Genomic DNA, 20,191 nt, shown 5'->3' with positions numbered 1-20,191 from the left:
CCCTGTGGTTTGAAAAATTACAAATATCCCCTTACTATAATTTTTTATTTAATAAAATTAACTAAAAAAATAAAATTCATAATTAATATTCTATACAATAATAAAATTACCTAAATTATTAATTGAAACATATTTTTAACATCATTAAAAACTGTTAATTGACTTGATAATTTATTAATAAAAGGGACATTTATTATGAAATTAGAAACCTCAGGGGGTGAAATGTAATTTTGAAAATCACAAGAGGCGATTCGTATTTTAATCAAATCTCAGGGGTTGTATTTGTAATTTACCCTATTCTATTTTATTTTTATTTTTAATTTATAAATATTTTGGCATATGCTTTATTTTATTTTATTTAATCAAAACTTTGAAATTATCTTCGACACCTATCATATATATATATATATATATATTTTTTTTTTAAATATCTTAAGTTGAAATTTTTAACCCAGGAAAAAAAAAATCAATTAAAGAACCTTGCATTAATCCACCAATGTTTTACATATTTCAAACAAATAAAAAAAAGAGTTTAAGAGAAGGAGAATTGGTTCTTCACAATTTTTATGATACATCATAATAAAGCAATAAAATTAAAAAAAAATTTGAGAAAAATTGAAGAAAATAGTTTCAGAAGATTTTTTTTTACAATACTCAATTCGTGTTCTACATACGAATAACACAAAAATAAATTGTATAAAAAAAATATACTTGATAATGCTTATTTTTAAGCTTTTGCTTGAAGAACAGATGCTTCTAAAATTAACAAAATGGTTGAGTTTAAAAATAAAAACAACATAGTTTGATTATGAAAAATTAAAGTGAGCAACTTTAAAAAGAAAAAGACAATAGAAATAATCAAATCTGATGGGGAAAAAAAAAACTTTGAATAAAATGAGAGAAAATCTAAAAATTGAGAGAGAAGGTGTAAGTGTAAGGAATAAGTGCTTTAAACCCCCCCTCCCCCCCCCCAAAAAAAAAACAAACAAACTAAAATGAGGGACGTGTAGGTGTGGAACAATAAAATGAAAGTAAAGCTAGAAATTGCGAGAGAACGTGTAAGTGTAGGGAAGAAGCATTTAAAAAAAAAATGAAATTGAACAGTTAAGACCATCTCTAACCATTTACTAAATTCATTATCAAATTCAAATTTGATGAAAAATATGTGCTTTTTGTGCTTCAACGGTTGTACCAAAATAGTATCAAAATGAGAAAATATCAAAAGTTTCACCAAACTAAGGATGACTCGCCCCTTTCACCAATTTATTGTGCGTAGCCGTTGAGCTGAACCCACCGGCCGAATGTCCCCCTAGATAACAGCTTTACGACAAAAATTTGTGAAAATTTACATTGACAGGTCGACCCACCAGTTGACCCCCGAGGTTGAGCACCTTAGCATCTTTTTTGACTTCATTTCCATTTTCCCGTGAATCCATTTCTATCATGTTCTCTTTCTCAATTCTTATCTCTAATCCACTCTATACCTCCAATTCTATTTCCAATTCCATGAGTAAAGGTTTGATTAGTTTTTCATCATCTGCTGTGAAATCTTTGAGTCGAAATGAAGGGTTCCAAACAGCAACAACCTTCTCTTATTCCTTTACTTTCTTCTTCATCTTCTTCCTCTTGTTTTCTTCTTCCGAGCCTTCGCATGCTTCTTGAATGCAATATTAATATGACTATCATCATCATGGCAAGTCTTCGTTCTCTTCTTGCTAATATCACCCTCCTCCATTTCCATGTGATATTATTATTATTTACAGATAAAGGAAATGGATAAAGAAAGGGAACAAATAACAACATAAATGAAGGCAAAAAAAAAAAATTGCTCTTGCCGGTTGACTGACCGATTGACCCCCCCAGATATCATGTGGTTTGATAAAGCTCCGTTAGAGTGTCTAATATCAAATAGAGGAATTGGTGATATTTTTACTCAGATTTGATGAAATATTCGGTGAACCGTTGGAGATGCTCTAAGTAAATAAACCGCGAGATTCTGAAAATTCTATCAAAATTTCGACCAAATGTCTCATATAGGTGTGAGACTTACACCATGTGAGTCCCATATAGATCCCAGACATTTAGTAAAAAATTTAATACAACTTTTGGGATCTCTAACATTTTTTAGAAACTGCAGATCGGATAGGGGTAGGATTTTATTTATTTATTATTATCTAATTTACGGGTGGTAATTAAAATTGGACTTCACTTAATAAATAGTACAGATTAATTACAAAAAAAAAATAAACAAAAAGAATTTGTGTATCGAGTCAATATTTGAAGGAGTTTTTATTGGCCAATATTGACCCTGTTTGGTAGGGCTTATTCCTAGTTTATTTCAATTTTTAGCTTAATTTAAGCTATTTTAATGTGTTTGGTTCAGCTTAACAATACAACTTATAGCTTTTTGTAAGTCAAAAATTAATTTATTCTTTGAGTGGGGGAGGAGAAGCTTAATTTATAAATAAAAAATCAGCTTATGTTCACAGCTATAAGCTATAAGCTGTTAGGTTACAAGTTATAATCACTTTCTCACAACTCTACCAAACAGGACCATTATAAGTTTTGTGCCCTATTGATTATCGTTTGGTAATATTTACATTTTTTATTTATATTTATAAAAATTTTATAAATTGATTTTTATTTATTTTTAGAAAAACACAAACTACAAACGCGTTTGGTTTGAACAAAATGTTTAAAAAAATTTTAAAACATAAATTAAAAAACATGTTTGTTCAGGCTTAAAATATTTATATTTATTTTTTATTATTTATGACAATAGAATCATACACATTATACTTGAAAAAAAAAATTATTAGTCAAAATTTTAAATTTCTGTAAGTAAACTCATTTTTTAGTTTATGTTTTTTTCTCAAATTTATAAATTAAGACAATTATATATAAATTAAAAAATTATTAAAATTTTTTTATAAATATAAATTAAAAACTGAAAAAAAAAATTATTAAACAGTATCATTTAGGATTGGGCCTTCGACCAACAATCAATTTTTTTTTTTTTTTTTCAAAAAAAAAAAACAATTCTTGCTAAACCCTCTCAGCTGGCACAAAACCTTCACCGTGCTCTCTCTGTCTTCTCTGTCTCTCTGTCTCTGTGTGTACAATGCTCACCCGCTTCATTACCAGATCCTCGCAGTGTCGTCTCCTAACCCTAATATCTTCCCCAAATCACATCTCAAACCCCAAACATCACCACCATCTCCATACTTTGCTCTCTCCAATTCCAAACCCTAGCTCCAATTTCTCCTTCTTCATCGCCCGATGCTTCTCGAGCAATGATAACAACAATGGTGGAAACAATAATAAGAGGAACAGTAATGATCAGCCAACCTCAACAACCGATTTGTGGAAGATTTCGAGGGAGAATGATCAGTCTGTGGACTCCGTCTTCGGAACTCTCGAAGGCAGCGATTCAAAACCAGAGAATGAGCCGTGGTTGAGAGCTTCGGCAGATGGGGTTGATACAGAGGAAGATATTTTCAAGGGCATTGATAAAGAGGTTAAGATTGGTGAAGAAGATTGGGCGACAGCTGATGATGATTACAAGCCCTGGACTTTGGCGGAAGAAGAGAAAAGCGAGGTCGATGTGTTCGATATAGGAGCTGAACTATCAGAAATGGGTGTTGGTGATGGTGATTCTGATGAGAGAGTGGAGATTGACAAGAGTGAACAAGTTAAAAAGCTTGAGGAGGAAGAGAAAATGCTCTCTCTTGTACTCAAAGGTAACCTTCAGTTCTTCATCTTTCTATTCTAACCATATCTGATATATATTCACACTTCTATATTAACTATTGTATCTTGTATAAACTAGAAATACCTTAATTAATTGCTGCAGTTATTAATTTGTTGTCAAACATCTGAGAATATATATGTTTTTTCTTGGGTGCCATTTGTGAGTTTGATCATCATATAAGTCGTAATTTAAAAAAATAAAAATAAAAATAAAAATTGAGTTATAGCCATACATCACTAAACAACTCTTGGATCCTAATCGTAACCAAAATAATGTGTCATAACTAACAACACAATAGTTCATAACCAAGAACACAAAGATCGTAACTAAAGGTGTGTGCACACCCTAGAGGTGGTGTTTACCGTAGAATTTCCCTTTTTCTTATTATGCTTAATTGTAGAATTCTCATTTTTATTGTTCAATTGGTATGCAGCTATTGTTCCAATTTTATTGTCTCCAATTTATGAATTTCTTTTCTTTTTTTAAAAAATATATTTTTTGTGATTTTTTTTGGGGGAAAATAACCTGTTTCAATATCATAATTGTGGTTTGATTGTGGAATTAGCATTGTGGACTCTTCTAATTGTCTCAGAGTACCCCGTGTCCACTAGATATGACAAGGGTAAGACGTGAGATGTGTGTCCGACACCCATAGCTAAACTTTTCATGATATTTGAATAAGCTAATGGATATAAATATGTTGATTTTGAGTTCTTCTGGTTCCATAACCTTCAAGGGCCACAAATTCTGCTTCAAAGTTTGGCTTGTGCTCTAGTTGCCTCTTAAGCATGGTAATGTAGTCATAGAATAAATTATCCACATATTTGTGAATTGTGATATGTTTGTCAGTATATCCTCTGTTTTCAAGATATCAATATCTCGTATCCACTGTACTTCTGTAATTTATTTATAATTTATTTGAAACAATATCATTATTTTCCTATATATCCATCAATGTACACATGTTTTCAGGATAGCGATGTATCTTATTTATCAATATTTTTATTCTTTGAGTGCAGATTTCATTTAAGTTTGTTTTACAAGGAAAACCAACCTTCTTTGCATTCAAAATTCATTATTCACTAGACCAGGACTTTTATGCAAAGCGGCAATGGTGAATTGCACACCATTAGATTCATATAAAGAAATATCTTTCAAATGATGAATTAGGCTCATTAACACTGTATCTAACTACATTTGTATATGCATTTCATATAAACACAGGCTTAGAATGGAGCCACTCTTTTGAATGATTAGTGATTTGGCGTTAGCATCATGTACGACAAATATTGTTTGAGTTTTTATGTTATTTTTATTTTTATCTGTGGCATGCTTCTTTTTCAATTGCTAGTTTCCACTAATGAATTCAAAGCTGCATAAATATAAATGCAGTCTTGAATTTGTATTTTCTTTATCTTAGCTAAGTCTATAGACAATCTGAAAATAGTATTCTTGCTTCCTTCTTGGAGACTACATAAGGCAAATTATTTCAAATACATCCTTGTGACATTGAACCTGACAGTTTTCCCTTGCTTTAGATTTTATTTTATTTTTCTAAAATTGTAAAAGCTATACTGGGCTGGAAAATTACGTGACGGAAGGTTTTTATAAGGTTTTTAAGTTTCGCTCATCATGTCATCTGTACAATGTCTGACTAAAGACTATCGATCCAATATTTTTAATTTTAGGTCCAAATCGAGCATTCGGTGACCTAGTTGCAGCATCTGGTATCACAGACGCAATGCTAGATAGTTTGATTGCTCTGAAGGATCTGGATGGTGTTCAAGGATTGCCTCCACTAAAAGAAATAGAAGACATTCGTTATCTGAAAAATACACGAAAATCTACAAGAGCTGAAATAGAGCGCCAGAAACAGGAAGAAGTTGCCAATGCACGGGTGAGAGAAGTAGATGAAAAGGGAAGGGCTTATGGAACTGGAAGAAGGAAATGCAGTGTGGCCCGTGTTTGGATCCAACCCGGTGATGGTAAATTTGTAGTTAATGACAAAGAGTTTGATGTCTATTTCCCAATGCTTGATCATCGTGCTGCTCTTCTTCGGCCTTTTTCTGAGACGAAGACTTTGGGTCTTTGGGACATCAGTTGTACTGTGAAAGGAGGTGGTGTTACAGGTACGCTTTACTCTTTTTTACTAACATATGTTATGATCGATTAGCATCATTATTTGGAACAAAATTCTGCTGGAGACAATGAATACATTTTCTCTTTATTGCATTTTGTCAAAAGGATCACACAGCATGTTGCTTTTTTCCTCCTTTCCTTTATGGTACATTTGCTCTATATGTGGAAGAAGAATTGCATTTTTGCCTCTTTCTAGTATTCCATTTCTCTGTGTAGTTCATATCACCACCAGCAAGTACATCAATACTGTTAATATGCTACCCCTGTTTTCCCAAATTTGACCTCTTTTGACGTTGATTGTTAGCTAGAGTTTAAAGGTCCCCCCCCCCCCCCCCCCCCCCACCCCCCATATAATGATTAAATGCCATTTGGCTTCCGTTACATTTGTGATTTTTATGTAGTTATCAAAACATTTCTTTAGTTTCTTATAGTTCTATTCATTCTTCATATGAGCCTCAAAGAGATGTTCTGTATTCTTGGTTTAACTTTGTTTATATTATGGTCCATTAGTGATTTCTTTGTTAGTCTTGTATGGTATCTTGGGTTGGCAAGAGTATTGTTTTTTTTGCAGTACAAACTAATATGAACCATGGAGATAGAATTTTTGTGAACTTATTTTATTTGCTTTTATAGTTTTACATTGATTTATTTGTTCTTATTGTAGTTTTCTTAAACAAAAGTAATATATGCTAGACACAGAGATTGAAGAAAAAAACACTGAATTTTTTATTTCTTTTTCCACACAAACTTGGACTCTTCAATGCTCTTTAAATAGAGAACTATCCACTAAGTCCACTACCTGCTAATGGCAACAGACCCTTAAAAAATAACAAACACTATCCACTAATCCGACTATCCTAAAAACTATGACACCACTTGGCACAATCCATACATAATCCGAAACTACATACCACTACTTTGAATAAGTCAAAGACCACTAACTTGGACTCAAACGTGAAATGGACTCACTGAAATAAATCTGGACTTGTTTGAATTAGATTCTCAACATGCCCCCTTAATTCAAACTTGGTTGGGCACCCATCATACCACCTTGAATTTTTCCTCTGACAAAGCTTTTGTGAATACATCTGCCATTTGATCTTCGGTGTTGCAATGTTTTATCTGCACTTCTTTGGCAACAATTTCTCTAATGAAGTGATGGCGTATTTTATATGCTTAGCCTTTCCTTGATGCACAGGATTCTTTGTCATAGCAATAGTAGACCTGTTGTCACAAAACAAACATGTTGGATTACTTTGTTTCTCCTTTAAATCACAGAGGACCCTTCGCAGCCAAATTGCATGGCAGACTGTAGCAGTGGAAGCAATATACTCTGCTTTAGTGCTGGAAAGAGCTGTAGTAGTCTGCTTCTTTGATGCCCATGATATAACTCTAGAGCCAAGGTTAAAGACGTAGTCTGTAGTACTTTTCCTGTCATCTATACAATCTGCCCAATCACTGTCAGTGAAAGAAATCAGTTTAAAGTTAGTGACTTTGGAAAAATTGAGAGTACCTTGAATGTATCTTAAAATCCTCTTTGTTGCTCCAAAAAGATGCTTGCTTGGATGATGCATGAAATTGGAAACAATACTCACAACAAACATAATATAAAGTCTAGAATAAGATATATCTATGGGTATCTATTTCGTGCTTGGCACTTGGCAAGCCGTACGGGCTTCACGTCATCGCCATCACACATCCACGTGGCAGACCCCTGAGGCATCATGATAAGTTGGGGTTGCATGTCTAGCGTAAGGGGGGCATGCACACCACCAAGTATAAAACATGACCACAACTCACCTTGGTAGAGCTGGCTCACCTAGAGCTCTCTATGGTCCTTCATGACTCATAAGAAATATATTCTCCTATGAAGCACGGACACCTCTCCGAGGGCTCCGTACCAGTGTCAGACACGTGTCGGACACGGACACGCGTCGGACACGCGGTGGACACGTGTCCGACACGCATGGGAGAGTGTCCCATTTTTTTAAATTTTTTTTTACATCCGGACACGTTTTGGACACGCTATAGACACGTTTGGGACACGCGAGGGGGCATTTTCACAATTTACTAAATTTTTTTGGGGTCGATTTGAAAATAAGCTAAAACAGATCAAATTTGCCCTAATCTACCATTCGCCCTAATCTGCTTCGAATCGACTTTCGAATAGAAGATAAACAGCAGAGAAAGGGTGAGAAAGAGGGAAAGAGAGAGGACCTAACTTCGTCGTTCGTCTTCTCTCGTCGATCGTTGCTCCTCGTCGGTCGTCTGTCGTCGGTCTTCGATCTTTTTTGTTCGATCTGCGATTTGCGATCTTCAGTCGATTTTCTGCTTCGTGAAGGTACGACTCTTCTTCGATCACTCTCTCTCTCTCTTCGATAGCTCTCTCTCTCTCTCTGTGTCTCAGCCTCTTCTTTCCTCTCAATTGACTTCGCCTCGCCCTTATTTTATTTTTTTCTTTTATTTCATTTTTTTGTTTTATTTTTTTTCTTTTATTTTGATTCTGATTTTTTTTTCTTTTATTTTTTTTTCTTTTATTTTGATTTTGATTTTGATTTTGATTTTTTTCTTTTATTTTTTTTCTTTTATTAATTTAATTTTTTCTTTTCTTTTTCTTTAATTCTGATTTTGTTTTATTTTATTTTTTCTTTTCTTTTCTTTTTTTTTATATTCTGATTTTATTTTTTATTTTCTATTATTTGAGGATATAATTTTAATAATGTATATTTATTAATTTTATTATGGGGACCAATTATTAATTATTAATTTTAATAGTGTTATTTTGTATATTTTATTACCTTTATTTGATTTTTTTTAATAATTTTATGACATATAATAAATAAAATTAATTATATATATTGAACGTGTCCCCGGCGTGTCGTGTCCCCTATTTTTTGAAAATTTGCCTTTTTGCGTGTCCATGTCGGGTCTCGTGTCCGTATCCGTGCTTCATAAATATTCTCTACCTACTCACCCGTGCTCTCTAACAACAAAATTGGACCCTTTGCTTATTTATGTTCACTTAGCTATTCAAGGTGAGTCTTGGCTCATCCATGCACTCCCCTTGGCTGCCTAGGTTAGGAGCAGGACCTAGGCAATCCCCCTTGGGATCATTAGAGGATTGTGGATTGGAGGCTAAGACTTTGGGATTGTTAAGGTCATGTAACTGTCTCCCTGCAATGACAGTTCTACCTTGACTTGGCTTAGAGAAAAGGACGTTGACCTTACACTTACACCTGTTGCATATATGATCCGCTTCTCAAAATATCATACGTACACTTGTAGCTCCTATGAAGCAACCTTTCCAAGGACCTGAATTATAGGACACAATTAGTAGGGCTGATATCAACCTCTTGTCAAGTCAAGAACTTGCCACCTATCTTGAGGTTGCTTGGGCTCCAACACTCTTGGAGTCTATATACCAGCATCATAAGTGGGGGCCCCAAACAAGAGCAACAAGAATCATAACAAGAATATATACAACGTGTTCAAGGTCTTTCACTGCCACCTCTTTTCTCTCTAAGCTTGCCTTGGTTTTCTCTTCCACCTCTAGTGATCTCAGGCCATTGAAATGCTCGCCATCTTTGTAAAGGTCAACGACTGATCGCCTCTAACCTCACTTACCCACAATATCAAAGCTCTAACCATGCTTTTGAAAGTCCTCTCATCTGCCAACTCATCTTCATCTGCCAAAAGCAACTTCTCGTTTACATTCATAGGTGTCTTTGTGGGAGTACAATTTTCCATGCCAAACTTTTTCAATAGGTCCATGGCATATTTCTTTTGACATATGAAAATGCCACTTGAGTTTTGAATTACTTCTATGCCAAGAAAATAGTGCAAAAGACCCAAGTCAGTCATTTCAAGGTTTTGCATCATGCTCTCTTTAAACCATCTCATCAAGTCAAAAGAATTCCCAGTATATATCATATCATCAACATATATGCATACAATCAAGATACCATGATGGCCTTGAGTTTTCACATAAGAGTAGGTTCATTAACACTTCTATGAAAACAATTTCCCCAAAAAATACCTTTCAATCTTGCTATACCATGCTCTTGGTGCTTGCTTGAGCCCATAAAGTGCCTTCTTCAGTTTGTATACTTTATGTTCCATCCCTTTAATCACGAAACCTTCGGGCTGTTTAACATATACTTCCTCCTCAAGATCTCCATTAAAAAACGCATACTGGATATCTAGTTGCAAAACTTGCCAACTTCTTTGAGCCACCAAAGCCAAGATAGTTCTAATAGTATGAATTCGAGAAACTAGTGCAAATGTTAAGGAAATCAATACCTGGCTGTTGTGCATATCCCTTTGCAACTAACCAAGCCTTGTGCATTTGGAGAGCTCCATCAGAATTAAACTTGGACATGTAAATCCATTTAAGTCCAATAGCTTCTTTATCGGGAGGTAGTTCTACCATGCTCCATGTCTGGTTCTTCTCTATTGCCTTCATTTCTTCATTCATTGCATCACACCATTCCTTCTTTGTTACTGCTTCTTTAAAATAAGTAGGCTCCATGGCAAAGCAAGCGAATTCACATGAATCATACATATCAGCAAGACTTTTCACTTTTCTAGGAGTAGAATCGTAAGAAGAATTAGGTAGATCACTAGAACTTATTGAAGGAATCACAGGGGCAGGTTGTTCACATGGGATAACTTCATCTTCATCTCATCTCCAAGCTTCATTTTCATTAACTATTACATCTCGACTTATAATCAATTTTTTGGCAATAGGATCATAAAGTCGATAGCCTTTCTGTCTCCTTACTATAGCCTAAGAAAATGCATTTTGTACTTTTATCATCTAACTTTTGTCTTTGTTCAAATGGTACAAATGCATAGGCTATACACCCAAAAATCTTTAAACGACTTACGTTGGGTTTTCTCCTGCTTCAAGCTTCATATGGAGTCTTTCTTCTAACAGCTCGTGGGAAAGCGATTTAATCAAATATACCGCTGTCAAAACTGCTCCAGCCCAATAGCAATTTGGCATCCCTTTATCCTTCAACATGCTCCTTGCTGCTTCAACAATAGTCTGATTCTTACTCTCTGCAACACCATTTTGCTGTGGAGTGTAACTTGCTGTCAGTTGTCTATGAATGCCCATGCTACTGCAAAACATTCTGAACTCATTGGAAGTGAACTCACTACCACGGTTAGTACGCAATGTAACAATAGTGCAACTAGATTGATTTTCAACAATTAATTTAAATTGTTTGAAAATTGAGAGAGCCTCTTACTTTTCTTTCATGGAGTAAAGCCATGTCATTCTAGTGCAATCATCAACAAACAAAATAAAGTATTTGTTTCCACTTAAGGACAACATTCGCATAGGACCACATATGTCCGCATGCACAAGCAACAATGGCTTATCTGCTCTCCAAGATTTTCCCTTTGGGAATTTTTCCCTATGGTGTTTGCCAAGGCACAAGCTTCACACTCATTGGCATCATTTTTCACTAATGGAAAACCAGCTGCCATATCCAATTTATGCAACAAATGCAAATCACCAAAATGCAAATGACCATACCGCCTATGCCACAATATGGACTCTTCACTAGATGTACAAAATGCATTGCATGAAGGGTTTGAGAACACAATAGGGAACATCTTATTTGCTGTCATTTTGATGCTCACAACTAGATTCTTGCTTTTCTTATCATAAAGCACACATTCCTCATTGTCAAAAACAGCATAGTAACCATTCTTTAATGGTTGACCCAAACTCAATAAATTCTGGACCAAACCAGGCACATATATGACATCATTAATAACCTGTCTTCCAATCATGGTTGCCACTTCAATAGTTCCGATTCCCTGAAGTCCACTATTATTGCCCATTTTCACTAATGGTTTCACAGATTCATCAATTCCCTCAAAATAACTTTTGTTTCCAATCACGTGATTACTACACCTACTATCTAAATATCAAATTTCTTCATTCATTTCAACATGGGCTTTAAGACATGCTACAAACAGGTTCTCATGTTCTTCACTAGTTTCTTTTTCTTCATGAAAATTGGCTTGCTCCCTAGTCTTTTTAAAACAATTTCTCTTAGCATGGCCAAACTCCTTGCAATTATAACATTGTGGAACATTTTTATTTTTAGCTGTTTTGGTTTTAAACCAACTGTCACAACCCCATCCTGCCCCTAAAGGATAGTGAGGTGACCGGCCAGTAATCTTTGATTACTGAAGGCTTAACTTGTCAAATCTCAAACTGGACTAAAATATAATGGGGCTTAATAGCGGAATTTTCATAATTAATCCATTAAGTCCATAGTGCAGTGCATAAGTGGATATGAAAATGAAACACACAGACTTCATTTATTAAACTCCCGAATAATTTACATCATGTACATAGATTACAAAAGGAACAAATACTTACATCCACAAAGTATCAAGACCTGTTAACTATGACACAACTCGTCAAAACTTGCCTTTCAAAAAGACAAAAGGATCAAAAAAAGAAAACAAAAGAAAAGACATCCAAGACAGGTTCCTTAAGTCCATGACCTCTATTGATACTCCTCATTCTGATCACCTACATATATATATATATATATATATGAAGGGGTGAGTTATAGCCCAGTGAATAATATCAAAGTAAAGTGGTAAATGAATGAATCACAAACTCATTTGCAAGGGTCATTTCATATTGCATTTACAATCGTTCAAACATTTCGTAAGAATAACTCATAATCAAAGCATGATACATGGTAATCCATTAGAGCCTTTTAATTGAATAACCGGTCTGCGTACTGGTTAGACAACGCCTCACCTTCAAGAGGCTGATGAGATGTCATAAAGGCCACGGTCCATAATACTGGTCCATAATACTGTCCCCGAATGGCTTGGGACTATGTAAGGATGCCACTGCTAGATTTAACAAAATACAGGATATTCATTCATTCAGAAACAAAATAAGGATTTCACAAAAGCATATCATATCATCAATGTTTTCAGAACTAGTTTTAACATAACTTTACAGTAGTATTACTCACAATCGCTCGTGCTCAGAGTTACTCCTTTATGGTTTCGACCTACATAACACGAATACAAGTATTGATGAAGCAAAAGTAAAACAATCAAATGATCCTAACTTAGCTTTTCTTTTCTAATTACTGAATTCAAGTTAGTTTCTAGTTGTGTTTAACCATAATTTAGGTTCAAAACATGCACAAGGGTGTCTGAGGGTCAAAAGAATCGAAATGTGCAGGGCTCTGGGCCGTTCGTGCGGGACCATGAGTTGCACTTGCGGGCCGCATGTGCAATTAAAACAGCAGCAAAATGGTGTCTGGGGAAAAATTGGCCGCACTTGCGGGGTTCACTTCCGCATATGCGGAGGTCTGGCCACACTTGCGGGAAAACTTGGGCAGGTCGGGTTCTTGCTGTTCTTGGTGCTCTTGTGCTTCCTAATTTAGTTTTCTTCACTTCCAAACCCCAAAACATGACATATATAACATCCCAAAACATGTAAATATGTGCATGGAAATTCTTTCGTTTGCAAAGATTTCAAGATTAAACTAACTAGACACAATGTTAAATCCAATAATTCTTTAACTTGGTTTCCTTTTCATCTTCCTCATGTTTCTTCATTCAAATCTTTTCAAAACATGTTGAGGTTCCTAGACAAGAATAGACGATGGGTATATTAGAGATAAACACTTGTATGCTATGAATTCAAGATAAAAACATTTCAAAACATGTTTTTGATGCCAGTCTTTCAACCCTTTCTAGTTTTCAATCTTTCTTTTTTTTTTTCCCCTGCATTTAAATTTTTCCAAATCTTGATTCAAATGAATTTCTAGCTAGGTTAAAGCAACAATATTAGGTAGAGGGTTGAGTTTCATACTTATTGATGATTTTTCTTGGAATTCTAGGTTTGAATTCAAGCTTCCTTGAATTTTCTTTCTTTTTCTCCTTCTTTTCTCTTTTCTTCTCTTCTCCTCCTCCTCCTCATGAACAAAGTTTCTCCATCATTCTCCAAGTTTCTCTCTTTTGTAGGAAATTGGTTAGGTTAATTCATCATTACCCTAATTAACCAAGCTTAGTTCTAATTAACCATATTTAAATCTTAATCTCAATTAGTGTAATTAATCCTACTTGGCTTTAGTTAATCCCACTTAACTTTTAGTAATCCCGCTTAGTTTCTAATTTAGTACTCACTAGGCTCTATTCATTAGACTAAGATCATTAAGCTTCTCACGTTTTCTAAATCATCTAGGCATTCAATCTCCATTTCAAATAATTTCCCTAACTTTTCAATTCCTGCCAAGTTTCCTATCTCAAGGTTCCATATCAAAACTGCTTAGATTTCCTACTCATACTCAATAAATTCTAAATTTCTCCCTAACGAACATATCACATGTATAATGCAAATGAAATAAGATAATTTCCTAACATGAATGGATGCATGAATGTTATGCACAACTCGGTTGTCACACCAACAATCCTTGTCTTCATGATTTGTTTTTCCACAATGTGAACATGGAATAGAGTAAGCATTGTTACCTCTAATAAAGTATCTCTGTTGGGCATTAAATCTACCTCTTCCTCTTCCACGAGATGCATTGCCACGTCCCCTGCCTTTACCACTGTGTCCTCTTCCAAGATCTTCTGAACACTTCTTTAAATCCACCTTTGACTGAAATGCTTGCTCCATTGTCTTCTCTGCTGTCGTCTTCAGCCTTTGTTCATGTGCTTGAAGTGAACCCATCAGTTCATTCACAGAATAAGTGGTTAGATCCTTGGATTCTTCTATAGCAACAACAACTATGTGATCATATTTAAGAGTAAGACTCCTTATCACCTTTTCGACAATTTTCTGATTGGACAACTCTTGCCCATATGATCGAATTTGATTCACAATAGAAGTGAATCTTGTGCAAAAATCCTGAATACTCTAAAAAATTCATATACAAATTCTCAAATTCACTATGAAGAGTTTGGAGCTTAACTGTGATTATCTTCAACATACCTTGGTATTCTTCTTGGAGCAAGTCCCATGCTTCTTTTGATGTAGTGGCAGCCATGATTTTTGGAAATATGGTGTCCTCCAAGCTTTGCTGGATCATAAACAAGGCTTTTGCGTCCTTCTTCTGTTTCTCCTTCAATTCATTTCTCTGTGCTGCTGACACCTTTTCCTGTTCAGCAAAATCTCATACCCATTCTTTACCAAGTCCCACAAATCATAGGATGCAAATAATGTCTTCATTTAATAGACCAGAATTGATAATTGTTTCCATTAAATATGGGAACACTTTTTAGAGAATTTGAAGTTGTATTTGTATGCCATGAGCTCCAAAATACTCACTTGCACTTTTCTACGAACACCTTGCAGTCAATGTCATTGTTGTAAACTCTTGCTGCTTTCTTCCAGCCCTCAACCAGGCTCTGATACCACATTGTAGTTTTCTTAAACAAAAGTAATATATGCTAGATACAGAGATTGAAGAAGAAAACACTGAATTTTTTAATTCTTTTTTCACGCAAACTTGGACTCTACGATGCTCTTTAAATAGAGAACTATCCACTAACTCCACTACCTGAAAAATGGCAGCAGACCCATGAACAATAACAAACACTATCCACTAATCCAACTATCCAAAAAACTATGACACCACTTGACACAATCCCTACATAATCTGAAACTACATACCACTACTTTGAATAAGTCAAAGGCCACTAACTTGGACTCAAACATGAAATGGACTCACTAAAATAAATCTGGACATGTTTGAATTAGATTCTCAACACTTATTCTCTCTCATCCCCTTTTTCTCATGCTGGAGAAGAAATATCACCAATCTTTTACATCTCTGAACCTTTTGAATGAATTTCTTCTTTGTTTCTAATGATTTGATTTTATTGTTATCTTGTTTCTACTAATCTTTTTGAAGTTGGCAAAAAATCTACAATTCTTCAGAATTAGTTCAATTATAATGAGGATAAATTTGTAATTTAATCTAGGGGAAATTACAATTCAGTGTAGAAGACCAAAAATAATTACAAAGACATGGGGGTTGCAACTTTTTCTATGCAATAAAACCACAAAAGTTGCACTCTCCACCTTTCGGTAAATAAATTCCCTACTTCCCATTATGTTGTAATTTCTCCTTTAATATATGATGGGTTGTCGCGGAAATATCTTTTTTAAGTTTTTTGAATTCCATTTTTGACTTTGAGAACTGAATAGCTGCTGAAATTTTAATATCTTCAATGAACATTTTTTTTTTTTTTTCAAATGTCCCTCTACACCAGATGACTCTGAATCCTGAATTTCTCTGTGGTCTAATCATCTTGATTATATCTCTTTTAGTATTTTGTATCTTCGACTCTTAATTATATCTCCTGGGTTCCTTAATCTTGTGTTTGAAACCAGGGGGCTAATTATTTGGTATTTTTGTTTCTGTTACAATCATTAAACTTCATATTGATTGAATTACATAATAGTATAAATTGTCTTTCTATAATCTTCTATTGGTTTCTATGAATATATCCTTAAAAATATCATTACATTTGTTTTCAATAAGATGAATCAGTGATAATACTTGCAAAGATAAATAAAGTTTTTGAGTCTCCCTCAGCTTATTATTCCTAGTGCAAACTGTGTTTTCAACATCCTTGTAGCAAATTTTGCAAATATCCCATCTTTTAATGTCCTTAATCTTTTAGTTCAGGTCTGTATTATTTTCTGGTTTGTGTTTGACTGGTGGTGTTCTAAGCAGGAGATAAGGACACCTTTGCTCTTATTTTACGCTTTTTTGGACTTGTATATGTACATCCTAAGCATGTTGATGAATTATCTAAATAGAGGTTTTTGTGTGTGTGTGTGTGTGTTGATGGTTGAGATTTGAGAGATCTATACTGGAGTTGAAGGTTCAACCTAATGATTTATCCTCGTCAAGTGAATTAAAATTAAATTGGATTCACCCTTGATAGGAAATTTGTACAAATACATGACATATGGTTTTGCCCTTGCAATGTACGCATAAGCAGAATTTAGTTGAGTCATTTAGACTGGCTCCTACTCTTGCTTACCTGAAGTTTTCCATTGCTTTTTTGATGCTCTTCTGTTCTCCACATACATGATGTTCTCACTGTAGCTCTATTCTACTATTCATGAAAGCTGGTCTTTGGTTATGTGAATGCAATCAATTTTTGCTGCCTTGAGATCTGTAGAGATTTTGTTATCAGTGAGTTGAGGTTCATATTCTGATTGACAAATCGAATTTGGTATGGAAGCTCATGTTGATGGAGCCCATAGGGCTGGGATTGGTTGTACTAATTGTGTAATTACAATTATAATTACTTCAGGACATGTTATAATGTTACTCAATGCATGTGGCAAATTTGTCACTTCACTTCTGTTTATTGCTCAAACTTCTGGCTTATCTGTTGGTGTGTTCTTATTATTCCTTAATTTGTAAAATTGAATCTGCATGGAACAGGTCAAGTGGGGGCAATTCAATTGGGGATCAGCAAAGCCTTGCAAAACTGGGAACCTGATCTGCGCTCACCTCTCAGAGCGGGTACAACCTATGCAAGCATAGTTTTCTATTCATTTTTTTCCCATATTCATGCTTAAGATACTCACAATGACCTGCACATCTTCCAAGTTTCCTTCAAATGAGATTATAGTTTTTGTATGAACTGTGTAGCAAACACTTGGCTCTGTGTCCATGCATGAATAATTGCATAAACCAGTAGATCATATGTTATTTGTTTCATATTTTTTAGCCTCTTGTACTTCAGAATCTTGATCTACTTTACCCTCTAATCATATGTGAAAAGAATATCAATTATGTATTACATTAGTATGCATTAGTACTCACTAATGATTTTACTGTGTCTTGCTACCAGTTGGTTTCCTGACGAGGGATCCAAGAGTTGTAGAAAGGAAAAAACCTGGTAAAGCCAAAGCCAGAAAGAGCTTCCAGTGGGTCAAGCGTTGATCGATGGTTGGAATATCTTTATTTGAACAAAGTTTTTGTACGACGCATTGTGACATTGTCTACTTGCAATAAGTTGATATCCTTTCAGCTAGCATGGGCATCTCTCGTGTATTGTAGCTTGTAAGCCAGTCTTCTTACCCTAGTTCCAGCATGACAATGAAGATTTTGTTGACCCGAAATATATGATCACTTGGAGCTATTTTTGACCAGAGAATTCTGTATTTGATTCTTTATCTCTTCCTTGCTACTATCTGATGCCTTGCTTGAAGTCTTGCTCTTTACAGTGGCTCGTTTGCAATTTGCCTTGTTTGGACATTCATATATTGGTGTTATATGGAATTGAACGAAAATTCATCGAATTTGATTACTGGGAAATTGCTTCCTTTACTTCAACGTCTATTTATTTGTTTATTTGTAACGTCTCTGTGGAACCAATGTGCCATTTAAAAGGCTACTTGAGTTTTGAAGCTATAGGATTTGAGAAATTATTTATATTTTTTCCCCCTCTGGCTTTGCAATTTTACGTACGTTTTAGATTTTCAGTAATGTGACAAACAAAATTTTCAAACTAAAATTTTATATTGAATTAGTTAAAGAAAAACATCTATCATTATTGTGGCTTAAAATTGCAGAAGCTATTGCCGCATCGTTTTGTATTGGTTTGTGTATAAATTTTGTTTGTATATTATTTTCTTAAAATTTTAAATCGTTTGAAAATTGATGGACAATTTAATGATGGTGCGAAATTTGTTTTGTAATTTTGGATAATTTGGTGAATGTTAAAGAGTGCTGCTATAAATTCCTTATCAATTATTTTGGACCTTTTAATTTTTTAGTTTTTTATTTATTATTACAATAATAATCTTAAATGAAATTATTAAAAAAGACATCAGTAATTTTATGATACTCTATTTCACAATTAAGATCACACACTCAGTACACCATAAGTTTATGAAAGCACTCATTTCATCATCAAACATTCATGTTCTTCAAAACTTATTCACTCTCAAAATCTTGAAAATCCTTTGGTGAAAATATTTCGGTGGTAAGGGTGGCAACCATTTGATTACCTACACTTCTTCGTCAATAACAATGAATGAATTTTTTTCCGATAATTATAACTCCATGAGACGAGAGGAGTACAGCAATAAGCTCAGAGAGGTTTTATAGCTATGATAGTGTTTATAGCCTTGTAAGGGTAAGTTTATTGGAAAAAAAATGACAAAAATAATAAAAATTGTTCGTCATATTTTCAGGACTAAGCTCTCGAATATATGACCAAAATTCGGGAACACAAGTTCGAACATTGTTCATTTGTTCTGGAACAGATAACCAAACATTTCTTATTTGTTCGGGATCAGATAACTGAAACTCGTGGAGATTGTAGAACTCACAAAAGGGAAATTTTGAATCAATAGCAAAAAAAACCCTATATTTATTTTCTCAAGTCATGAACAAGTATCTGGAGATAGAGTAGCAATCACTATCGTGGGTTTTGTTAGGATTTTGGGGAGAGATTTTTTGGGGTATGAGAGAGTGCATTCAAGTCTCGTTTGTCAACTATACATTTTAGTTAAAAATTCATTATAAGTTGTCACATCACTCTCTCTATTTCTTTACATATCTTTTGGTAAAAAGTCAAAAAGTTACTAAAATAATCTGTTTCCAAACAAGGTCTCAATTAAATGAGTGGATTGTTTTTACAAGAATACTTTTGGTATTATTTAGGAGGAGAAAAGAAATTTTAAGGGTTTAAAATTTATAAATAGAAGTTCAAAGAAATGAGGGTCTAAAATAATTAATGGGATACTAATAATAACACTCATGTTAAAAGTACATTTATTGATGTGACAATTAACAAATGTGAAAATGACATTTTTGAAAGAAAAAAATAAAAAGCACAGAAATAATTTGATCTACGCTTTTAATAAAATAAATATGAACATATAAAGGTAAATTGGATTGACCTTCCTAATTTTGAGGAAGGTTTAGCAAATTTTAAAGTTTTGACTAGGGATGGACGTATGATTCTAACATAAAAGGCAAATATAAATATTCTAACAAAAATTTTGAAAAGGAAATATAAACTACAAGATCAATATCAACGGACATAAAAGGTGAAAAATGGATTTGGCAACCTCTGAGCTTATTTCAAAATTTATTTCGATGATCTGAATTATTCATTTTCTAAAATACATTATATGAAACATACTTGCAAAAAACTAGTTGGTCAGATATCGGTAGTCTTTTCATCAAAACACATTTGTATTTATAAAAAATTAATAATAAATGTAATTTGAAGTATAAATCTAAATATAAATGTGACTTGATG

General features: G+C 34.1%; 1 protein-coding gene across 1 annotated transcript; it reads left to right on the top strand.

Moving 5' to 3' along the window:
* The first annotated feature begins 2,998 nt into the window (after positions 1-2,998).
* LOC114297273 (Ribosomal protein S5 domain 2-like superfamily protein) lies at positions 2,999-18,351 on the top strand. Its single transcript, XM_028241671.2, has 4 exons — positions 2,999-3,740; positions 5,440-5,880; positions 17,356-17,436; positions 17,768-18,351. Exons 1-4 carry the CDS (start codon positions 3,122-3,124, stop codon positions 17,857-17,859), a joined length of 1,233 nt encoding a protein of 410 aa, XP_028097472.2. The 5' UTR covers positions 2,999-3,121; the 3' UTR covers positions 17,860-18,351.
* The last annotated feature ends 1,840 nt before the right edge of the window (positions 18,352-20,191 follow it).

Source organism: Camellia sinensis, chromosome 7 (assembly GCF_055761805.1).
Source record: "Camellia sinensis isolate YWXY chromosome 7, ASM5576180v1, whole genome shotgun sequence".
Classification (NCBI taxonomy): domain Eukaryota; kingdom Viridiplantae; phylum Streptophyta; class Magnoliopsida; order Ericales; family Theaceae; genus Camellia; species Camellia sinensis.
This window is presented reverse-complemented; position numbering and strand designations above follow the sequence as displayed.

Coding starts and splice junctions, on each gene's coding strand:
- LOC114297273 (XM_028241671.2), top strand. CDS start 3,122: ATGCTCACCCGCTTCATTACCAGATCCTCGCAGTGTCGTCTCCTAACC. Junction 5,881..17,355: donor GAAAGGAGGTGGTGTTACAG/GTACGCTTTACT, acceptor TGCATGGAACAG/GTCAAGTGGGGGCAATTCAA. Junction 17,437..17,767: donor GCGCTCACCTCTCAGAGCGG/GTACAACCTATG, acceptor TCTTGCTACCAG/TTGGTTTCCTGACGAGGGAT.